We start from the raw sequence: 23647 nt of genomic DNA, 5'->3' as shown, positions 1-23647 counted from the left end.
AGGTGGCCCTCATCCTGCACTTGTGATAGTGGCTCGTCAGCCAGTGCTAGCGGCAGTGAAGCGGGGGCTAGCCCTGGTTCCCCTTGGCAAACTTAGAGAGGCTCGATTGGGTGGCTGAACTTGCTGGCTTGTGTTTGGCGAGGAGCGGCAGTCCCGGGGGAGGAAATCGGGTAGTGCAGAGGGAGCTTGTTCCTCTCTAGAGTCTCCCTGTCCTCACCCCCGCAGCCGGCCCAGTGGCTCCCAAGCAGCCAGAGGAGGCAACAAGTGCTGCGGTTCCCAGACTGCTGTCGCTGACGTTCTGCCGGACCAGCAGGGTGCAGCAGCGCGCTGGCAAATGGCTACTGTTGCAGTGAGGGACGGCGCTCTGTACAGAGTAGCAGGAAACCAGATTTCTTTTCATCTTAATTTTTATTAAAAAAAAATGTGTATCTATCCCATCCGCCTAGTCCCTTTTAAGTCTACGGGCTCCTGGGCAATTGACCCCTTTGCCCCCCCATCTCACCCTTGTCGGCGGGACGGCTTTTGCCCATGCATCTCATGGAACGTAGGACTTGCCAGCCTGGTACAAACCAGTGCTGCACCTTGTCTAGTATCTTGAGGCCAGTAGCAGCTGATTCAGTGCAAGGTTGAAGAAACGCTGCAGCAGACGGTGATAGAATAAGCTGCTCCCAGGCAAAGTCCCTTCCTAACCCCCATTAATTAGCGGTTGACTGATGCCCTGAAGCAGGAGCGTGTAAACTTAGCCCTTACCGAGTTATCATAGAATATTAGGGTTGGATGGGACCTCAGCAGGTCATCTAGTCCAACCCCCTGCCCAAAGCAGGACCAATCCCCAGACAGATTTTTACCCCAGGTCCCTAAATGGCCCCCTCAAGGATTGAACTCACAACCCTGGGTTTAGCAGGCCAATGAGCTATCCCTCCCCCCATCATTTGGGCCCTAAATCTGCTTCCTGTGCAGGTAGGCAATAAAACTGCAGCCTGACACCAAATCAGAAGCAAAAGCAATGATCTGCTTAGCTGGACCGCGCAAAGGCAAGGCAGGAAGTAAAAACCCGCTCCACTCTGAGCGCATGGCGCTTTACTGAACTCCTCAAGGCAGCCAGAAAAGGAGACAAGTTAGAGGTCAGCTGCGCACAAATCCTTCGTGAATGGGTCTAGCACCCGCTCACAGACTATGAGCCCCACCTACCCAGCGCCGAGGCCAAGAGCAGAGCCGCTATGCCGCAGGAGCTTTGGGAAAAACAAATTCCTTCCGTTGCTAGATCAAGAGTCCATGGCCCCCTCTCTCCATTCCCCCCTCCCCTTCCCCGAGATAACTGATTCCCAGTCAGTCCTGACAACAAAAGCCTAACGTGATGAGCACTGACAGGAAGAATGTGAAGGGATAAGCAGCCCAGGCGCTGCTGTCAATACCTCACTTCTGCCTATCTCCAGCAACTTGTTCATGCCGGGCTTCTGGGAGCCACCCGTGGGCTCCTGGGCTTCAGAGCAGTTCTGGTGGCGGCTGCTTGTCTGTCAATGCAGCAAATCCTCCTTCAGCAGCCCCCATGGAAATCGATGCACTTCTCTGCCTCGAGAGCTCTAGAAAGCAGAGCCCGTGGAGTCGGTAGTTTGAGTGCTCAGGGAAACAGCTCTACTAGAGATGGGCAGGAAACGGGTTTCCCATATTTTCAAGAGTTCCAAGGGTTTTCCCCGTCTCAAATCAGGCCGAAAAGTCAAAATCTTGAAAAGATCAGTGAACCAAATCACAAAGTTGTTTCTGGTTCAGGTCAATCAGAAATATTTCATCGGATCATTTCAAAACTTGTGTTTTGATTGACTTTCTTTAGAATCTTTAACCTAACGAGCTTAAATTGCTAAAGGAAAAGTCATTTTGATTCAGAAAAAACAGACATTTTTGTTTCAAACGTGTCTACACAAAATACTGCCAATTCCAAAGCTTTTTTCCCCTCCACTTTCTTCATTGGGAAATTCAGACTCTGTTTCATGAACAGTTTCCATTTCAACGAACTGGCATTTTTCAATGACAGAGTTCTGCGAAAATTCCCATCTTGCGTTACTCTTTACCTTATGGCATGTTTCCTTCAGTAACAAAACCCCAGAGGGGATCAGCAGCACGAGGGGACTTGATGCTGCAGATTCGGGGAGATAACTATGGAGTAGCAGGAAGGTGTGCCTGATCCATTTGCTACTGTGGAAAATCAAGATACTCAACCCCCGCCCACTCCTTGGGGCTAAGGCAATGTGACAGCAATTTTTGCTCCCTTCGAATTTACAAATGATGTCCAGATGCTGGACCTGGAATATTAATACACTGCAAGCCTTGATTATTAAAGGCCTAAACTTTCAAGAGTGACTAGAGTGAATTGGGGTTTCACCATTTTTAGGTCTCAATTTGAAACACCTTAAAGTGTCTAATTTTCAAAGGCCAGGTGCTCAGGACTTCTTACCGTCAAGACCTCTTAAGTTGCCTCAAGTTGGGTTTCTACCAATTGAGGTACCCAAAATCACTCTAGTCAGTCTTGAAAAACTTAGGCCTCAGGGTCAAATTTAGACCAGCCAAAGCAAGGAGTCACCAACCTAAATACCTTGATGTATCTCTATAAAACAATGTGTGACTGTTAATACAATCACCACTGAGAATCCAGTTCAAGAAAAAGGGACGAAAGAGAAATCATTTTAAAAAACATTCCCTGGCAAATAGCAGCTCTTCTGACCTTGCACAAGATCAATGGATCTATAACCACATGGTCACAGCAAAACATCAGAACGACATGACTAATCACGGAGGTGCAGTGCTTTGTAAAGGAGCTAATACAGGAGCAGAGAAGTCATCTCTCAAACTGAAAACATACTGAAATATCGCAAGCATGTGGTAAACAATAAAAGGCAGCATGAACATGGGAACTGAGAGCCTGCAGGTCATCTGATAAAAGGTTTAATACTGGCAGTTATTCACTCTAGGCGATGCCACATTGCTTAGCTGAATGATGTTTTATTTTTATTATAAGAAAAAACAAAGTAAAATAACCAACCCAGATTGCTCCCCAACTCATGTTTTTTAAATATAGTATTAAGAAGCAACACACACATCTGGAATGCTGTGCCAGAAACCATCTAACTATATCCTATCCAGTTTGAAATGCAGCTCAGTCCATTTCAGATGGCTGAGACATTAGAAGGTCTATAATTAGAGCTGACAAAAAAAAAATGGGTGAAAATAAATTAGCCAAAACACCCATTTTTTGCGGCACAGAAACAATTGACAAATTCAGGTCGAATTTGGCAAATAGTTACATCTGAAAAACAAAGTGAAAACAACAATTTCCAAAGCACTGATTGCAGTTGACCCCTGAAACATTTTGTTTGACCCATGTGATTTTTTTTTTTCAGTTTTTAATTTCATCAAGGAAAACAATAAAAAAAAATCAGTTTCGGTTGGAAGTTAACCAATTTTTCTTTGGATTTTGCAGTTCAGCCACACACACAAAACATCACTTATTTGCTCAGCTTGATTTATAATAGAAATTAGAACTGATCCTTATATGCACCGTCTCAAACAAGTTGCAGAGAGAGGCAGGAACAGTTCCACATTTGCTCAAACTTCTTCAGTCAAGCTTTCAAGATTCCAAACCGGCCTTTGCTCTCAAACACACACAGGGATTTCTGTCTAGACTGCATTACCCGCGACGCATATAGTCAGAGGTGCTGGAGAGCATTAGTGGGGCAGAAAACTGCCAGTGTTTATTCCATCAGGTCTGGTCTTTATCACACAAGACGCACACAACAAGAACAAGCAGTTTGCTGCAGGATGCAGAGTGCCAAGCAACCTGCTGAAATTTAACTCCGTGACTCCCACCGATGTTAATGGTAAGCAAGTAGCCAAATCCCTCATTAACCACTTTGAAAAGTTACGCTTAAGAGGGGCTTCCCATCTAGACAGAGTGTTAGTTCAAAGTATCAGAGGGGTAGCCGTGTTAGTCTGAATCTGTAAAAAGTAACAGAGGGTCTTGTGGCACCTTTAAGACTTGCATCTGAAGAAGTGAGGTTCTTACCCACGAAAGCTTATGCTCCCAATACTTCTGTTAGTCTTAAAGGTGCCACAGGACCCTCTGTTACTTTTGTTAGTTCAAAGATATCATAACTTAAAGATGAACAGCAAAGGGATTTTGTCTTTCTTTGTATCCTTTCTGGATTTGTATTCCAAACCCTACTCCCCTCCTCACCAAAAGAAGTTTTCTGTTCTTTCTCATCACCACCAATCTTAGAGTCACCAGAAATATCCTGGCTTGATTTGCTCAGTTTTGCTGGGACGACTCCTCGGAGGACTGAAGAATTAGTGGGATAACGACAGCATAAACAAACTGAAGCCTGTGCATGAGCTTTTCCAGACCTCAAGTGGAAGCAGGGTTTTTTGCTGGTAACTTCTGATCCCTCAGAAGATCAATAAAGGGCCCAGATACAATCTTATTTACTTTGGAGTTCATACAAAACAACCCCCTAGAACTCACGGCATGCTTTTTGCAGTTATATAACCTGGGTACTTAAGGGCCTAATCCTGTGAATGCTTATGCATGTGAATAACAATAATCCTATTAAAAAGCAACAGAGAATCCTGTGGCACCTTTAAGACTAACAGATGTATTGGAGCATAAGCTTTCATGGGTGAATGCCCACTTCGTCAGAGGTGCCCCAGGACCCTCTGTTGCTTTTTACAGATCCAGACTAACACGGCTACCCCTCTGCTACTTAATAATCCCATTGAGTGCACTCAGCTGCATAAGCACTTGCAAGATCGGGGGAGAGATAAAAGTTTGCTTAGTTCAATCCATTTATCCTCCTCTTATTTGGTGCTGCAGGGAAGGCCATCGATCCGGTTTGTTATTTGGCCACACTGCGCACTGGAATTGCTTTAAGATATTTTTAGTTTTGCAGGAGACTCATAGGCCTTTGGGCTTTGTGAGCCATAAAAAGAAGATTATTTTCACAGCAACCCACACAATGTCATCTCGAGATATCCTTGTGGCACCTTAGAGACTAACAAATTTATTTGGGCATAAGCTTTCGTGAGCTATAACCCACTTCATCAGATGCATGGAGTGAAAGTTACAGTAAGCTGTTATAAATATACAGCACATGAAAAGATGGGAATTGCCTTGCTAAGTGCAGGGCTCAGTGCTAACGAGGCCAATTCAATTAGGGTGGATGTGGCCCATTCCCAACAGTTGACCAGAAGGGGTGAATATCAACAGAGGGAAAATTTTCCATCTATTCAAGGGACACCATCATAGGACCTAGCCACATCAGCCATACCATCAGGGGCTCGTTCACCTGCACATCTACCAATGTGATATATGCCATCATGTGCCAGCAATGCCCCGCTGCCATGTACATAGGCCAAACCAGACAGTCTCTATGCAAAAGAATAAATGGACACAAATCAGACATCAAGAACTGTAACATTCAAAAACCAGTAGGAGAACACTTCAATCTCCCTGGACACTCAATAACAGACTTAAAAGTGGCCATTCTTCAATAAAAAAAAAACTTCAAAAACAGACTTCAACGAGAAACTGCAGAACTGGAAGTAATTTGCAAACTTGACACCATCAAATTAGGCTTGAATAAAGACTGGGAGTGACTGGGTCACTACAAAAATAATTTCCCCTCTGTTGCTATTCACCCCTTCTTGTCAACCATTTGGAATGGGCCACATCCACCATGATTGAATTCATCTTTTATTACACAAGCACAAGGGTTGGGGATGAAACCGCACTCAGAAAACCTAGACATCAGGCAGATGAGGAGACAGCTCAGAGGCTAATGTTGGTGAGCACAGTGCTGCTGCAGCTCTTCTGTTAGTTAGGACTGAGGGCAAACCCCTGGAACAGAGTGAGGATGAGTTTGGGCACCAAAGTCTGGCCTAGAGACTGAGGTCGGTATAACTCTGCCGCTCAGGAGGGTGGAAAACCCACGCCCGCGTGATGCAGTTATACCGACCGAACTCCTGGGGTAGACAGCGCTATGTTGATGGAGGGCGTTTCCCGTTGACAGAGCTACCGTCTCTTGGGGAGGTAGCGCACCTACGCCGATGGGAGGTAGGGTCTTCACTAAGTGCTACAGCTCCACTACTGCAGTGCTGTACGTGTAGCCATGCCCTAGTGCAGGGGTGGCCAGCCTGAGCCTGAGAAGGAGCCAGAATTTACCAATGTACATTGCCAAAGAGCCACAGTAATACGTCAGCAGCCCCACATCAGCTCCCCACCCCCGCTCTCAGCGCCTCCCGTCCCACCAGCAGCCCCGACGATCAGCGCCTCCCCCTCCCTCCACGCACCTCCCAATCAGCTGTTTTGCGGCATGCAGGAGGCTCGGGGGGAGGGGGAAGGAGCGAGGGCATGGCAGGCTCAGGGGAGGGGGTGGGAAGAGGTGGGGTGGGGACAGGGCCTGTGGCAGAGCCAGGGGTTGAGCAGTGAGTCCCCCCCCTCTCCCCCGGCACAGTGGAAAGTTGGCGCCTGTAGCTCCAGCCCCGGAGTCGGTGCCTATACAAGGAGCCGCATATTAACTTCTGAAGAGTTGGCCACCCCTGCCTTAGAGTCACAGATTCCAAGGCCGGGAGGGACCGTTGTGATCAAGTCTGACCTACTGTATACCCCAGGCCAGAGACCTGCCCCAAAATCATTCCTAGAGCAGATCCAAGCTTGATTTAAAAAATTGTCAGTGCTGGAGACTCCACCACAACCCTGGGTAAGTTGTTCCAGTAGTTAATTACTCCCACTGTTACAAATTTACCTTATTTCCATCTGAATTTGTCTAGCTTTGTCTTAGTTACACAGATGCTCCAAATGATAGGATAGGATAAGAAGATTTGATGGGATAGATAGATACTGGTTGTGTGTGTGTGCATGTGTGTGTGTGCATGTGTGTGTGTAACTGGTCTTGAAGCCAGTTGGAATTTTTAACAAGATTTCCCCCTAGTTTAGACTTTGCCTTAATTGTTCAAAAGCACCTAAATTACTTAACAGCCAAAGTGCCATTGAAAGCCCTTGAGACTTTGCTCGCATAATCGCCTGTGTGATGGCTGGGGGAAAAAAAAAGACTTCGGCTCCTATGTCTTTTGGAAAATGCTTTGGAAAATGGTACCCATGGTACATTGGTCAAGCCATCCATCTGGCTCTGAAATAGCAATTACAATTACTCAGGAGGGAAAGGGATGGAGGGGAAAAAAAAAGAAAAACGTGTCTTGCTTCCTCTTCCCAGTTTTACTAGTATGTTATGATTCCCTCTTAAAAAGGCTGTTAAATCCAGTTGGGCCAACTGCTCCCTCGTGATAAACGGTATAAATATGACAAGCAGAATTATCCAGCTCCAGAGACTGCATAAGAGCTGGTTGGATGGACGAGGGTAAACGCATGTTACCAGCACTTCCCTGGATCTAAATTGCTAACCTTGCCTGGAGACACAAACCAAGGATCTTATACCCTTGAAAAATGGAGACATTGATTTATGACATAAGGGCCAAGCAATTAATCGAGTACCTTTTGTACTCATCCACTTACGTGATTGCCCTCAGCTCCAGCACTGTACTAACCAAGCCCTTTATAATATGCAATTAGTTAGTCCTAATTAGCAGTTAATGAAAACTCTGGAGCTTCCATCTACCCCTAAAAGGGCAGAGTCTTGAAAACAAAAACTACAAACTGAAGTTTATCACAGTCCCTGCAGCAGGTCTGGGAAAGACTTCTCTCTGCAGGAGCTGATCTCTGGTTTTGATTAAGGGCTTGAAAAATTAAACTTGACCCAGCTCCAGAATCTCATTATTCTTCCCCTTCGGGCCTGTGAAGTTCACCGGCTTTCTTACTATGGCAGAATCTTGCTAATTCACACGAACCAGTAGGAAAGCCACTGAGAATGAGCCGGGTTTCAGAAGCAGATAGAAAACCGAGTAGATAAGGAGAATGCATCACAAATTAGGCTGCTCATTTGGATAACTGTGAAGCTGCGTAATTCAGGGCAATGCAGAGTTTGCCTGGAATATCAAAGTTCTCTAACGTATTCTGAGGAATTTTATGGAACACAACTGCATACGCTCGGATTTGCACGGATCTCAATTGCATGTGCCTTCAGACTAAACTGTGTGTTCAACTTAGGGGCAGAATTTGGTCCACACTTCTGAATAGCTACATTTCTGTATTTTGCATAAAATTAATGACATTATGAGAGTGAGAGACGATGCCATAGCGTTCTGCTATTAAACTTTCGCTGCGACCTCCTGTATGTTCAAAACTAATAAATAGTACACCAAGTTTCAAAAGCTACTCACACTTAAACCCTTTACATTTCCACCTCTGGCTTAAACCTTTCCCCCTACAATTAGAAAAGCAACTCTGGCCTTGGCCCTTATCCCCATACTGAGAAAAGTGTTGGCAGTTATAAAATGAATTTGGGCACTGGTCTGGCAGCTTCTGCCCCTTCCAAATACTCTATGACGGGAGAGCAGCAACAGGAATCTTCCTGGGGCAGATCACTGAAGTCCCACGTCAGTGGCAGAAATGGTAGCCATACTTTCATTCTCTTGCTCCCCCAACATCAACTTCAGAATTCACCATCTTCCTGTCATCCTCACCTCCTCCTCCCCTATTTACAAGAACTCTAGGCAGCACTGGCTATTCCTACAGATCAGTTTTGTTTCCACTGCCACACGTGACCCATGTTTACAGCACAAACCGATCCATCTGTGCAGCCATTTGATTCATTCCACCAACGCCTGACCAGCTTCTCGATCCATCATCAAGGGTGAAAAACGAACCACTCAAAATGTGCCCCTAAAACCTCTAAGCAACTTCATAATCTTGTGACTCTTCTTCTGCCTTTACTGTTTAATATGGTTCATGGGAGCTCTATATTTTTTTCTGGAAGTTCTTCAGGACAGGGATGTTGTCTAGTGTTTGTTTTGAGAGCATCTAGCACACTTTTGGGGTGCTTGGGAAAAAAACCCAAACCGCTTGTCCCCCTGGCTGTGCAATACGGTCTTTGACCTGATAATTATTGATGTAGCCAAAACAATCCATTTGTTTCCTTGAGAAACATCATGATGCGTAATGAAATCTTGGCTCCCCTCCAAACCCCTCCCAAAAAGGGACTGCCCCTGTACACATCCCCCCGCTGAGTTGGGAAAGTCATACCTGAGTGTAGGATTCCTGAATTTCATTGGTTTCTTTTGGCACCTAGATAATCGAGAGAGAGAGAGAAATACATCACTACCTGAGTAGCTGAATTTATTTAAGCAAGCGATTGTTAATGGCTCTGCTGTTTCCATAGGTTAAGAGCATAGTGGGTAACAGAGCGGGTTCTCGGAAAAAGTCGCTCCTTTCAGCATGCTTCTCGCTGCATGAGCAGGACTGGGGAATTTGGTTGGTACTTTAACCCCTGTGCTTCAAGTGAGCACATTTAGCCATTTTCTTGTTGTGATTCTGGAGTAAAGTTCCAGGAGCTTTTTCTCTGGGAACACAGGTATTTTACGACTCAGCTCTAGGAAGGGCTAACAATGGGTACGACCCACAAAGACCTAGCTCTTCCAGCGCACTCTTGGACAAGATCATCTCTGGGTCACAGTTCTCCTTCTGTAAAATGGAGATACTAACCTACCTCATGGGATTGTGGCAAGTGTTAGATAGTAGATCTGCCCAGAAACGTGAGCAAGAAAAGTGCCATCTAATGCGCCAGGACCATCATTACTGGGGATGACCCTGAGTAACTCTGGTTGTGCTGCAACTTGGAGCATTTTGCTTCTGAGCCCAAACTGAGCCGCTCAGGCTAGAAAAGATTGTGCTAGAACTGACACAAGTTTCTTTAGACTGGGCTCCCGGAGGAACTGCAGCAGTTCTTCTGGAGAAATAATTAAGAACCCTGGTAAAATGGAGACCCACGATGCTTCTGGTTGTCAATTACACCAGTAACTTAGGCCTGGTCTACACTACACTGTTAGGTCGACATAAGACAGTTTATGTCAACCCAATTACGTCAGCGTCTACACTACAACCTTCCTCCTACTGATGTAAGGCTAGGTCTACACTGGGGGGGGTGGGTGGAATCGATTTAAGATATGCAAATTCAGCTACGCGAATAGCGTAGCTGAATTCGACGTATCCGAGCCGACTTACCCCGCTGTGAGGACGGCGGCAAATCGACCGCCGTGGCTCCCCTGTCAACAGCGCTTACTCCTACCTGGGCTGGTGGAGAATGCGCGTCGATTCAGGGATCGATTGTCGCATCCCGACGAGACGCGATAATTCGATCCCCGAGAGATCGATTTCTACCCACCGATCCAGGCAGGTAGTGAAGACAAGCCCCAAGTGCCCTGCTATACTAATATAACTCCTCCACTTCCAGGAGAGGGGTAAAGCTTATGTCGGTGTAGTTAGGGTGACACAGTATCTGTGTAGACACGGTGTCCCTTACGTCGTCCGTCTTGTCAATTTCACGGCAGGAGCCCTGAAATTCACAAGAAAGCCCCCACTGGACCCTGCTCCTGGCTAGGCGCTGAGGTGAGAAGCTTGGGGGGCTGCCCCTCGTTCCTGGCTGGGAGCCAGAGCTTGGTGGCTTCGAACCCCACTCCCAGCTGGGAGCTGGGGTGAGAAGCAGGAGGGACCCCTCTGCCTGCTCCCTGCTGAGCAGTCTTGTCAATCACAGCTCGGTGAGCCATGAAATTGACAAGGGTACCCAGCTCCTGGTGGGGAGCGGGCGGGAGGGGGGGCCGAGATGCAGACAGACAGCTTCCTCCCCACACACACACTCCTGGCAGGAACAAGTCGGGGGAGAAACCCTGGGCGGCTTTCCCTGCCCCCGGCAGGAACAGGGAGCAGAAGGAGGGAGGCAGCCCACTGGGAGCTGGTGGGGCAGCCAGGCCCCTGGCAGGGAGCTGAGAGACCGGGCTCTGAGCTCCCCACACTGCCCCTCTTAGGTCGGTGGAAGCGCTTCTGGTGAGGACGTGCACCACCGACCCCAGGAGGGAAGTGTGGACATGCACATCATTGCAGTGGTTGTAAGTCAACCTTAAATTGGTCAACTTAGATTTGTAGTGTAGACCAGAGGTTCTCAACCTTTTTCTTTCTGAGCCCCCCCCCCCCCTCCCCCAACATGCTATAAAAACTCCACAGCCCACCTGTGCCACAGTAACTGGTGTTCGGCATATAAAAGCCAGGGCTGGCGTTAGGGGGTAGCCAGCTGGGCAATTGCCCAGGGCCCCTTGCCACAGGGGCACCGTGAAGCTAAGTTGCTCAGGCTTCTGCTTCAGACCCACGTGGCGGGGCTCAGGGCTAAGACCTCTGGATGAGAACCACTGGTGTAGACATCCCCTTAGAGGAGTAAACGTTCGTAAGCACGATGCACGAGGACGTTCCGTGCCCAGCCCTGCTGCGTGGCAGTGGGATTTCACGGTGGGAATGAGCACAACACTTCTCATTCGTCGCACTCTTTCTTTGATAAATGTGCTGCAGCATTGCGCAATACTAGCTCTGTGTGTTCTACACACCCACGCACATACACAATAACACGCACACACACCACACACACTTCCTACAGCTAAAACCCCTCCCGCCCAGCCATATCTTCCCCTTTGCACCAAACCCCTTCGCCATTTCACAAAGGGAAGTCAAATGCCAAAGCCCCAAATGACAGAGCAGCAGCTTATGTTTAACAGAGGCTCCTGGGTCACCAGGACATCAGCAGTGGAGCCATCTCCCATGTTGCCATGGGGATTCTCAGGGGAACGGGCCTGGCTCTGTTTGGAATGAGGGATAAAACTACCATGATCCCTGGCCCATGAGCCCCTCTCAATATGCATGCAATGGCGGGGTCTTCTCCACCCCCATCGCTGATCTAGATTAGCTTCCATTCAGCTTCCCCCATCTAGCATGATAGTGTACACCCCTTGCCCATCCATAGCTGCAGACTTAGTACCCCGGCAAGGTCATTCTGCTGGCCCACCCAGAAACAGAGACCGGGCAATACGGCTGCGAGCTCCCACCCCAGACACAGTGCGGGAGGGGATGAGAGGAGACACACTCCAAAGCGATCGCTTATTCCTAGCTCTCCCCAGGTGACATCGGACACCGTTGCTGAAACTCTTGCTACCTGCCACTGTTGCGTGGGTTATGGGGCAGTGGAACCAGGTAAACTGGTGCTCTATTGGGCTCCTTTCCGGCCCTGGAGCACTGACACACGTGGGAAGGGAAAGACAAACACTACACCAGTGCCCAACCGCAAAGGGTGTCACAGTCATCATCACATTCTCTCCACGCCACTGCAGAAACCGGAATCCCAATGGGCTAAATTAGGTCAATGGAGAGACCCCAGGGATAAAGTAACATCAGGGATAAACTGGGTCCCACTTTGCAATGGGGAAACCCGAGAATGCTCTTTGCAGGCCTTAGACACACCTCTGGCCAAGCGGGAGAAAGCTCCCCTGGGGAGCGGGACTGGTTGCGGAAAGCTTCAGTGCTGAAAGCGCTGGCGCATCTGGGATTGTAGCCTCCACAGTATTCACCGGCAGCCCCCGGGTCTCCCATCTGGAAGGTCAGTTGCTGCAGAGCACCCTGGGAGGCAAGGAAACAAACAAGTGGAGTTTACACACGGACCGCTGACACTGCCTCTGGAGGACGGGTGGGCAAATAAAACGCAAGTGGGATAGGTTTGAATGGAGTTATTCGGACTCAGGATATGCAGCAATTACACTGGCAGGGAGATGCTCCACCACAGTCCACAGAGAAGGAATCCTATTCCAGGGCCAACAGAGGGACCCCCCAGAGCAGCGATGTCTGAGCCTAGTATGCCTGGTCCTGCACACTTGTGTGTGTCATCTTGGCCAAGGTTCTGAACCCCGTGGTTCCCAACACCAACACGGGCACGTCCCCTGGCTCCATGGTGAGACGAGATGAACAGGCAGCAGGGGAACATCCGAGCACAACTCCTGAGAGGGAAGGATGGGATTCTGCAGTGTGCTGGGCCTCTCCGGAGAGATGAGAATGGAGCAGAGGGTTCTGAGCATCAGCCCTGAAGGGGCTCAGCACGCTGATGGATCAGGCCCCAAATCAACACCCTGTCCCAGAGGGCAGACACATTGTCCCCACCCACAGCCTGAAATTACCTAGAAGGGCTCTGGATTACTAGACCCCCCAGCGTTTGGCAAGACAGGGAGGGAAGAACCAGCTGTCTCCATGAGGTCAGTGTTGCCTGGTAACTCCAAACATCACCTTCCCCGCACCCAGGCCCCCCTCCTCACACTCGGATCCTTGGCTAGAGCGGGGGTGTAAGAAGGCCATTGCTGCAGCAGGGCTGACAGCAGCCCTTTGCCTTCCTTGGCCTTTGCTGGGGACAGCCCTGTGCAGAGGAGAAAGTGCCAGCAGGAAGGAGAGAGCATCGGGGTTAGGGGAATCTGAAGAAGAGGAGGCCTGTAGGGAATACAACGCTGAGGGCCTGGTTCTTGGCACTGGGAGAGGTGGAATGAGCATCTGAGGGGGAGTGGGAAGAGCCCTGCTTGCCTGGAGAAGCCAGGAGTCTCCACAGTTGCTAAGGTTCTGTAATTATTAAAGTCGGAGCCAACTCCAACAGGGCTTCTCCTTGTTAGCATCCTTCTGAACCTCTCCCTCCCTCTTGAGCCCAGTGTAACTGGTGCAATGATTTGTTAGCTGCAGCATCATTAAGCCATAAGCAGGTTTTTCTGCACCATGTGACTGTCCAGAGCAAACATTTCTTTCCATATGAGCCTGCCCCATTTAGTCATTCTCGCCTGCTGTCTCCAAGGAGCCGTAAAAGCTGAGATGAGATAAATGTGCAAAAGCTGTTGGATAATCGCCCCAACCCCAGACCATCTTAAGGAGATGAAATCTTCCTTCTAAGCCAAGGGTTTGGCCAGGCGACTGGCTGTGAAAGAGAGGTGGGGAAGGGTGACAGAGCTATACGCACGCCTGAATCAACAGGGACGGGCATTGTGCAGATGATGCAAGATGGGAAGGGGCCTTAGAGCTGCCTATTGTAATCTGGTTCCTGGTTTGCATGTTAGTTATTGGGGAGGGGTTTCAGTGCAAAGACCCTAAAATAATCCTGGATCCAATAAGATCTAAGCATTTCCTTAGCAGAGCTCCTTCTTATGACCTGCTGTGTGTTCTTAGACAGGAAGCTCTTTGGGGCAGACACTGTATCTCCAATGCGTGCCTGTAGTGTGCCTAGTGCAACGGGGCCCAGATCCCTGCCTGGACTCTTTAGCCACTGTGTCTAGGCAAATAATGATATTATTCTACAGCACATGTTGCATTGTCCAAGCCAGGACCAATTGAATAGGAAGGCAGCATGGTCTAGTAGCTGGGGGAATCCTGGTTTATATTCCAGGGTCCTGTCACACTGCTGTGTGACCTTGGGCAAGTCATTTCAACTTGTGGGACCCTCAGTTTATCCCCCTGTAAAATGGGGGTAATTATAACTATCCCGGAGGATGTGAAGGATGCTAGTGAGGAGCTTAGAGTCCCTCAGGATAGGTCTATGCTGCAATCAGGCGCGTGATTGCAGTTCGGGTAGATATATGCACGGTAACTTTAATCTAGCTTTTCTGGGTACCAAAAGCAATGAGGAACATGGACCCCAGTGCAGGCTAGCAATGACTGTTCATAGCCAGAGTCACTGGTTGGCTTGCACTGCTATGTCTTTACTGCTATTTTTAGTAAATAAAGCCATCACACCTCAGTTTGCAGCACAGACAAACCCGTACAGGAACGCTGCTAGGTCAGAGTGCCAATTTTGTATTGTTTGATTTCTCTCCTTCTAAATTTCAGGAGTCACAAGCGTGTTGATTTGGCTGGAAATGGGATGCTGTGTTCCCTGGTGCTCTCATTCTAGCTACATTCACGGCCAGTTCTTACAAGCTGCTTTTCTACTTCAAAAGGCTTAAGAATCCTGTTTGGGGATATTAGTGTGGAGTGACTATCAAGCTCTTTCTTCACTGCTTATTTAAAAAGTCACTCATCTCAGAGGACGTACAAAACTAATCCCTCTCCCCGCAGTGCGGAGGCACGTCTGTAATTGACACGTGGAGAAAGGAGTGGGTTAGAGGGGAGTCTATTGGGGGTTTCCGTCTTACTGGCTGACGTCCTTTCACTGTTTTGGTTTCTCTGACCTAGGAGCAAACCCTTGACGCACTTCAAAGCCTTTGCACTGCACATCACCTGTGTAGTGAAAATAAACAGGGCGTTTTCAGTGAGGGAGGAGATGGGGTTCCATCAGCAAGTGGAATTCCAGCATCATTTCATTAGAGTGCCCTCCCACCCCGTCCCAATGCAATGTCTCCCCTGCAGGCTGCCTATGCAGCACCTTTGGGCTGAAAGAGAAGAGTCTGTGTGTAGGAGGAGCGAATTCTCACCTCAAAGGGAATCTCAAAAGATTCAATCAGGCCTCCAAGAATGACCAGCCCCTGCATGGTGACGCCCATCCCAAAGTAATTGGACCAGCCCACGCTCTCCACCAGCTGACAGTCCACATGCAGCTCCAGTCTCTCGGAGGAGATGCTGAGGGCAACCTGATGCCAGTCTCCATCCCCCAGGATGGAAACTGGGAACCTGTGTGCCCCAGGTTGGGGACAGGAGAAAGACAGAATAGGAGGCTCAGACAGACACAAAACAACCAACATCTTATACCGGGCTGGGTTCACTGTTCGGTATTAGCAAAGGCCCCCTCAAAGGCTCACCCCCATTGTGCTATGCAGCCAGCTACCCTGGACGCACTGGATAATTACAAGCCAAAGGAAAGTGTCTCATGGAAATCTAACTCTTCAGTTACTTGGAACTGGGCAAATCATTGGGTTTTCAGAAATCAGAACTAAACTGAACATTTTTTTTCTGAAAACTCAGGTCCTCCCTGCCCAGTGAGCATCCAAACCACCAGCCTATGGGCCATTCTGCTCTCCGTCTCTCCCACTGCAGCTGGTCCACTTTGTATAAATATTTGACTGTTCACTGGGCCAAAGAGAGTGAGAAGGACCCCGCTGCCTGGTGATGAAGGCACTCGCCCAGCAGATGGGGATTTGTATAGTCTCTCTGCCTGATTCAGAGGACGGATTTGGAGGGAGGAGACCTGACTTCAGGGGTTGGTCCTGGGGCCGGTTTTGTTCAACATCTTTATTAATGATCTGGATGATGAGATTAATTGCACCCTCAGCAAGTTCGCAGATGACACTAAACTGGGAGGAGAGGTAGACTAGGTACACTGGAGTGACCTAGACAAATTGGAGGATTGGGCCAAAAGAAATCTGATGAGGTTCAACAAGGACAAATGCAGAGTCCTGCACTTAGAAAGGAAGAATCCCATGCACTGATACAGGCTGGGGACCGACTGGCTAAGCAGCAGTTCTGCAGAAAAGGACTTTGGGATTACAGTGGATGAGAAGCTGGATATGAGTCAGCAGTGTGCCCTTGTTGCCAAGAAGGCTAATGACATATTGGGCTGCATTAGTAGGAGCATTGCCAGCAGATCGAGGGAAGTGATTATTCCTCTCTATTCGGCACTGGCGAGGCCCCACCTGGAAGATTGCATCCAGTTTTGGGCTCCCCACTAGAGAAAGGATGTGGACAGACTGGAGAGAGTCCAGCGGAGGACAACAAAAATGATTAGGGGGCTGGAGCACATGACTTATGAGGAGAGGCTGAGGGAACTGGCATTGTTTAGTCTGCAGAAGAGAAGAGTGAGGGGGGATTTGATAGCTGCTTTCAACTACCTGAAAGGGGGTTCCAAAGAGGATGGAGCTTGGCTGTTCTCAGTGGTGGCAGATGACAGAACAAGAAGCAATGGTCTCAAGTTGCAGTGAGGGAGGTTTAGGTTGGATATTAGGAAACACTTTTTCACTAGGAGGGTGGTGAAGCACTGGAATGGGTTACCTAGGGAGGTGGTGGAATCTCCATCCTAAGAGGTTTTTAAGGCCCGGCTTGACAAAGCCCTGGCTGGGATGACTTAGTTGGTGTTGAACAGCCTAGAGCCTGGTAGGGAGGAGATCGGAGTTCAAATCCTTGCTCCAGAGTGAGGATTCGAATGTGGGTCTCCCTAGCCACTGGGTCAGGGTTATTAGGGACACAACACGGTTTTCTGAAGCTGACCTTGACAGCCTTTTCCCAGCCTAAACTAATCAGGTCATCAAATTCACATATTGTTTCAGATGGACCGAAACTGCATTTTTCAGCAAAAAAACCTATTTGTTTAAAAAAAAAAAAAAGTCACTCAGCTCTCCTTGTAACAGACACGCACCGTCACTGCAGTCTCTAAGCGCTGGAATATTGTAGCTTTCCAGTACACTGGGGAATCTGTAGAAAAATCCCCCATCTAGTCAGTTACAGCCTCTTTCCCAAATGTCCATCTGTCCTGGGCAGGCCCCTGCGTCCACTCATCCAGCCCCACTCCCTCTGCAGGGTAACACGTCATGTGGGCACCCAAGCACTGGAATTGACTGCACTCTACTGATTATCTCCCAGTCAGCCACTTTATCCAACACTTTCCTTGGTTTTTGCAGCTGGTTTAGAGTCAACCTTTCCAGCTGGGATGGGGGGGAAGGTTGGCTCTGGACATATCTTGCCTCACTGCAGACAGCAGCACGTCTGGACTTTCAAAGGCTCTTGCAAGGCAGAGATAATCCCATCCCCCCAAACTGAATGGTGTAGGGACCCTTTCCAAGCTGTCTGTGGAGTCTCAGCCTGGCTCTGATCCAGTGTCAGTTGGCTCTTTTATTTACGCTGACACTTCCCCCACCCCAATTTCTCATACCCCCGGCTTTACACTGCGCAGATCCCCCCACCTGCCACATTGACGACACACTCGGCCCGTGAGGCCGTTTATAACCATCACTTTGCCATCGTGTCATCTGCAGCCCCGAGCCAAGGCACGACTGAATCCGGAGTCACGTTAACAGGTGATGGGTCACTGGGAACGCAACTCCAGCTGCTGCTTTGGATCTTCCCTGCCTGCCAGTCAGCAGCGAAATAACTCAAGAAAACCAGTTATGAGGCGCTCATGGACAAGGCAAGAAAGGGAGCCTCCCTCTTTCTTAGAGAGTGAGGAAAGGGGACTGGATCTCAGCCAGGTTCCTTGGAAAAGCCACGGCTGTGTCTGAGACAGGCTTTGAGGATTTCATTAGCAAAACAGATGCGACATTATGCACATCATGGCAAATAATCATAAAACCAGAGAAGCGTAATGTTGGAAGGGACTCAAGAGATTATCTTGTTCATCATCCTGTACTGGGCAGATTTAAATAAACCTAGACCATCCCTGACAAGTCTTTGTCCAACCTGTTCTTGGAAATCTCCAGTGATGGGGATTCCACAACCTCCCTTGGAAGCCTATCCTGGAATTTAACTATCCTTATAGTTTGAAAGTTTTTACTAATATCTAACTTAAACGTCCCTTGCTACCAACTAAGCTGCTATCTTCTTGTCTTACCCTCGGTGGACAAAGAGAGCAATTGATCGCTGTCGTCTTTATAACAATCTTTTGCGTATTCAAACACTTAAGTCCCCACTCACCCTCCTCTTTAGCAAACATGCCCATTTCTTTCAACCTTTAATAATAAATATTCCAAATGCCATCAAGTTCTTATACAGCACTCTTCATCGACAGATCTCAAAGTGCGGTACAGAGGTGGTCACCAGCATTACGCCCATTTTTACACATGGGGAAACTGAGTAACAGAGACAAGTGACTTACCCAAGGCCACACAGCTGTCTAATGGCAGAGCTGGGAATAGAATTTAGGTCTCCTGACTCCTAGTCTCATGCTCTAGCCACTAGGCCACAATCCCTCCCAAATGACCAGGTCAGAGTGTGATCTCAGTCCAGGATGAAAATAATGATTGCTAGGCCAATACCAAAGCACTCAATTTGCCATATTGAGGTGGGCGGGATCTATCCATCACACATGAACCATCCACGTAGCACAGTAGCCTGGATTCGCTGCAACTTATTTTCTTCCTCCAACCACTACATTTCAAAACTGTGAAGCATTGGCCGGGGGGGAGAGAGGGGGGGAGGCGGGAATACCTCAGTGGTTTGAGCATTGGCCTGCTAAACCCAGGGTTGTGAGTTCAATCCTTGAAGGGACCATTTAGGGATCTGGGGCAAAAATCTGTCTGGGGATTGGACCTGCTTTGAGCAGGGGGTTTGACTAGGTGACCTCCTGGGGTCCCTTCCAACCCTGATATTCTATGGTTCTATTAATCTCCGGCATATGGACTCATAAGAGGTTTCCCAGGTGAAGAACAGTATTAAAGGCCTGCCTCACAAGGCCAACTGAAGTGTGGGCAGACAGACTGAACTCTCATATTTGTACCCACCAAGAGATTCTCTCTTCTGCCCCTATATGATGAATTAGTCATGGCTTGAGGCTTTTAGGCTACATCTATACTAGGAGGTAGGGGTGTGATTCCCCTGCTTGCGTACAGATACTCGCACTAGCTCTCATCAAGCTAGTGTGAGTATAAATAGCAGGGTAGCTGCAGCAGCATGGGGAGCGGCAAGGAAGGCATGGCTTAGCTGTCCTGAGTACCAAACCAGTTCATACTCGGCATGTACTTCCACTGCCGCTACCAGTGCTACACTGCTATTTATACGCGTGCTAGCTCCATAAGATCTAGTACGAGCACGTGCGCACAAGCAGGGGGAATCACACCCCTAGCTCCTAGTGTAGACGTGGCCTTAGAACAACAGCTCCACAGTACGTCCTGGTGACTAACGCTTCCTCCCTCCAAACAATTTCCAACCCAAACGGGGTGGATGGGGGAATAACCCCGTTTCTCCAAGGGGAACTCTGCTCCATGAACAGTAGGAGAGAGCGCTAATATGCTGTCTACCCAGAACTATGTCGAAGTGGGGAGATGTCCAATCTCAGGCACAACCGGCAGGAGGATAGTATCAAATGCTCTAGGGCAAAACCAGGAGCGCACCCTCCCACTTAACCTAGAAAATCTGCCAAAGCAGCCTTCACCTGAGTGGATGTGAGACTAACACACAGGCCCTGTCCTGTCAACTCACCTGCATCAGTAAGTTGCAGTGAGCTCACCCTTCAATAGCCCAAGCAGGGGAAAAGGGTGTCAGACAACCAACTTTTGTTTGGTACACGTAGCAGAGATGCTGCTTTGCGACCAGAGGGGCCCTGCCTCAGATGTCAGCAGGGACAGACCCTTGGAGAACTTTGAGGGGACATGACCAGCCGGACCGGCCCTGCCTGCCACACTCCTGTTGACTAAAGACTCCGAGTTTTGTTGCATCACCAACCTTCTTCCCTGCTGTGATCTAAGAACCTCTTAATTCCAACTAGCGAGGGGGTTTCCAGGAACATCTTGATTCTGGTCTGTACATTCTGATTCACCAAAGAATGTCATGTGAGGTCTTAAACGAAAGCCGGGGGTCACACTGGTCATTGATATCATTGTGAAATGTATCGAGAGATACTGTGTAAGGAGTTACACACATATACTAAAAATACGATCTTCGAGGCCGTAACAAGGCATGAGTCAGCAGCAGAGGTGAAAAAACAGGGTGTTCTGTCAGAAAAGAGATGTTTATTCACCTCTCTCTCTGGCAGGATGCAACTTAGGCATGGTACGCTAACACAATGGATTTACATCAGTGAAGAGATGCAAAGTCAAAAGGGAAGCAGCACGCGGGAAAACCAAGCCCCAGGTAGTTATCCCGTCTCTAAGGGCAGACAATGAACTTTGTGGGGGGTATAAGTAGAAGACAAAGACGACACCCCTCATCATGTACATAGGAATAAACGGACAGTGCATTTACATTGATGAAGACGGGGTCTCAGACAACCTTGGCTGGAAAGCTGCGAAAGACATTGGGTGAGAAACTTTAGACAATTTAGCCTGTTCTTTAAGTATAGCCTCTAGAAAGCATGTGATTTTGTTTTTTAGGTAACCCTTTGTTTCCAATATCACTTGAATCTGGAATCTCTGATAATAGATTTGTTTTTGTTTTCATTATATCTAAGAGCGCTGATATTAAGCAAAATGCTGGAACAGAGCTGAATCTTACTGGCTGGTGTGTATACTGCTTCTTGGGGGACAGCAGACCTGATATTTCTGTGAGCAGCCTAGGGCTGGATATCACGGGGAAACACTTCAAAGGGACTCTGGGACTGGGGTGCAGACACCCAGTGAAGCACAAGCAAGACTCCTTCATGCTGGAGGCAGGGGGTAACAAGGTGACTCAGTCCCTGGCACCCCGAGAACCCTCACACCTGCCAACTAATCTCTCATGGCCGGAGCTAGAGCATGTCTCCATATGCAAAAGACCACAGTTCTACATTTTCAGATAGGCCCCTGAGAGTGCAGTGGATGGATATGTGGGTGCAATCCCGTGATTACCAGCAAAATACACGTAGCAGCTCTAGCATTCACGGATAGCTCCATGCTCGTGACCCGGCGTGGCCAGTAGTTACCCCTTTGCACCCATCGCTAAGTATGCGACAGGCTCAGCTTCGCTGCCTGCCTTTGGAAACTCCTCCCCAGCCCCCCATATTTTGGGGTAGAGAAAGAAGAGAGCTAAGATGGAACTTACTCATAATGTCGCCTCCTAGTGGTGACAAAGACCAAGGCAAGGGGGTTAATCCTGATCTGGAACAGCACATGGCTACGATGACTGAGGATCGTCAAGAGGCTGGTCTCCTCCTTCAGAGAATACTTAAGTTTCAGCAACACGCTCAGCTCATCTGCAAACCTAGGAGAGGGAAGCAAGCCACAGCGTCCTGAAGCGTCCGGTGTAATATAAACGGAATGTTCATTCATTCTCTATAATTTGACGCACAAAAACTAAGTTAAAAGAACATTATGCACATGGCAAAGTCAAGCACCGAAAAGTTACGAAATGCCAGAATTAAGGACGCTGTAGCACAGGCTTCAGTATGGGCAACACAAGCCCACCTGGCCCCCCGGGGTAGGTATTTGCTTGTGCAGCTGGCGCTGAAGCCCACACCGTGGCTTCTTCCCCTCTACTTGCAGGGGGACGTCTACACAAGCCTCCATGCACAACCCCAGCGGCAATGACGACGTTACCCCAAGAAGGAGAGCTGAGGGAGGAATGAGGTTTTTAAAAGACCAAATCACCAGACATGCAGGGAGTCCGATTGTAAGAGCCTCTGGACAAGCAGCCTACCTGTCCCCAAAGGCCTCCCGGGTGGGGATGCTGAGGGTGGAGTACTGTCCAACCTCCAAGACACTGCAGTTGGCTTCGTCATAACTGAGGGAAATATTGCTGAAGTCCTGGGCGGAAGAAGTCAGTTTGTCCAGCAAGTTCACTTCATCTGCATGGGGGCAGAAAGGAAAGAGAGAGAGACTAAATGTTTCATGCATCCTCCCGCCAGAGTGCCGCTCACATCATTAGCCACTGGTAAGGTGCTCGGGTGTAGGGGAGGCCGCGGGAACATGGTCCCCCATAGCTAGCAGCCCTTTGAAAGGGTTTTCAGGAGGAGAATGATCATGTCTGGGAATCTTCCTGCCCGGAGGAGTGTCACTGAGCTGTAAGAATCACTGACATAGAGTCTCAGCCAAAGACCTGCTTATTCCAGAATGACCTCTGAATTTAGGGAGACAGAAGGACTCAAAACACTGCCTGGTGGATTAAACAGTATAGTACGTCTTAAGGGGATGGGACGGTATTTCTAATTAATATCCCCCAGCCACATAGCCACTGTGACAAAGTTCCTCCTCTATCTTGGTGGGTCCTGTGCTTATTGGCGGATTTTCTTGCCTCAGAGATTCACCATGTAGGTTGGGGAACAGCCCAGAGACCTTCCCCTCTGGAAGAACCCACAGTTCAGGTCAATTGGGAGGTTTGTGGGGAACCCAGGCCCGACCTCTACTCCAGGTTCCAGCCCAGGGCCCTGTGGACTGCAGCTGTCTATAGTGCCTCCTGTAACAGCTACAACTCCCTGGGCTATTTCCCCATGGCCTCCTCCAAACACCTTCCTTATTCTCACCACAGGACCTTCCTCCTGGTGTCTGATAACGCTTGTACTCCTCAGTCCTCCAGCAGCACACCCTCTCACTCTCAGCTCCTTGCGCCTCTTGCTCACAGCTCCTCACACTTGCACCACAAACTGAAGTGAGCTCCTTTTAAAACCCAGGTGCCCTGATTAGCCTGTCTTAATTGATTCTAGCAGCTTCTTCTTCATTGGCTCCAGGTGTCCTAATTAGCCTGCCTGCCTTAACTGGTTCTAGCAGGTTCCTGATTACTCTAGTGCAGCTCCTGCTCTGGTCACTCAGGGAACAGAAAACTACTCATCCAGTGACCAGTATATTTGCCCTCTACCAGACTCCTGTACCCCGGTGGGCCAGCCTTTATTCTACTCTGATCCCGAAGTCCACTGGGGACATAAGTTGGCGGCTCCTTCACGGAGCCGTGAGCACGGCCGTGTACTTGGCACGTTTTACCCCTATCCCAGACACCTGCCCCTTCTGCGGCATGAGGGAAACCCTGGCGCATGTTTACCTGGAGTGCGCCAGGCTGCAGCCCCTATTCCGGCTCCTCAAGGATATTTTGTTACGATTTTGGTTGCACTTTTCCCCTCACCTTTTTATTTATGCACTTCCTATCCGTCGCCCCACAAAGTCA

The 23647-nt window shown here is 48.8% G+C and overlaps 1 protein-coding gene across 3 annotated transcripts in view; it reads right to left on the bottom strand.

Moving 5' to 3' along the window:
- Positions 1-23647, bottom strand: part of COL27A1 (collagen type XXVII alpha 1 chain) — a 255228-nt gene that overhangs the window by 153715 nt on the left and 77866 nt on the right. For 2 of the 3 annotated variants that reach the window (XM_034793733.1, XM_034793734.1), the window contains exons 2-6: positions 22190-22337; positions 21596-21754; positions 15412-15607; positions 12440-12595; positions 9185-9226 (exon numbers count right to left, since the gene is read on the bottom strand). In XM_034793733.1, the coding sequence (XP_034649624.1) occupies positions 9185-9226; positions 12440-12595; positions 15412-15607; positions 21596-21754; positions 22190-22337 (701 nt within the window). Of the gene's footprint in view, positions 1-4228; positions 4337-9184; positions 9227-12439; positions 12596-15411; positions 15608-21595; positions 21755-22189; positions 22338-23647 lie in introns of those variants that run through there. The other variant, XM_034793735.1, reaches the window with a different exon arrangement.

This window comes from Trachemys scripta, chromosome 17 (genome assembly GCF_013100865.1).
Source record: "Trachemys scripta elegans isolate TJP31775 chromosome 17, CAS_Tse_1.0, whole genome shotgun sequence".
Lineage (NCBI taxonomy): Eukaryota > Metazoa > Chordata > Testudines > Emydidae > Trachemys > Trachemys scripta.
Note: the sequence above shows the minus strand (reverse complement) of the source record. Positions and strands in the feature narration are given on the sequence as shown.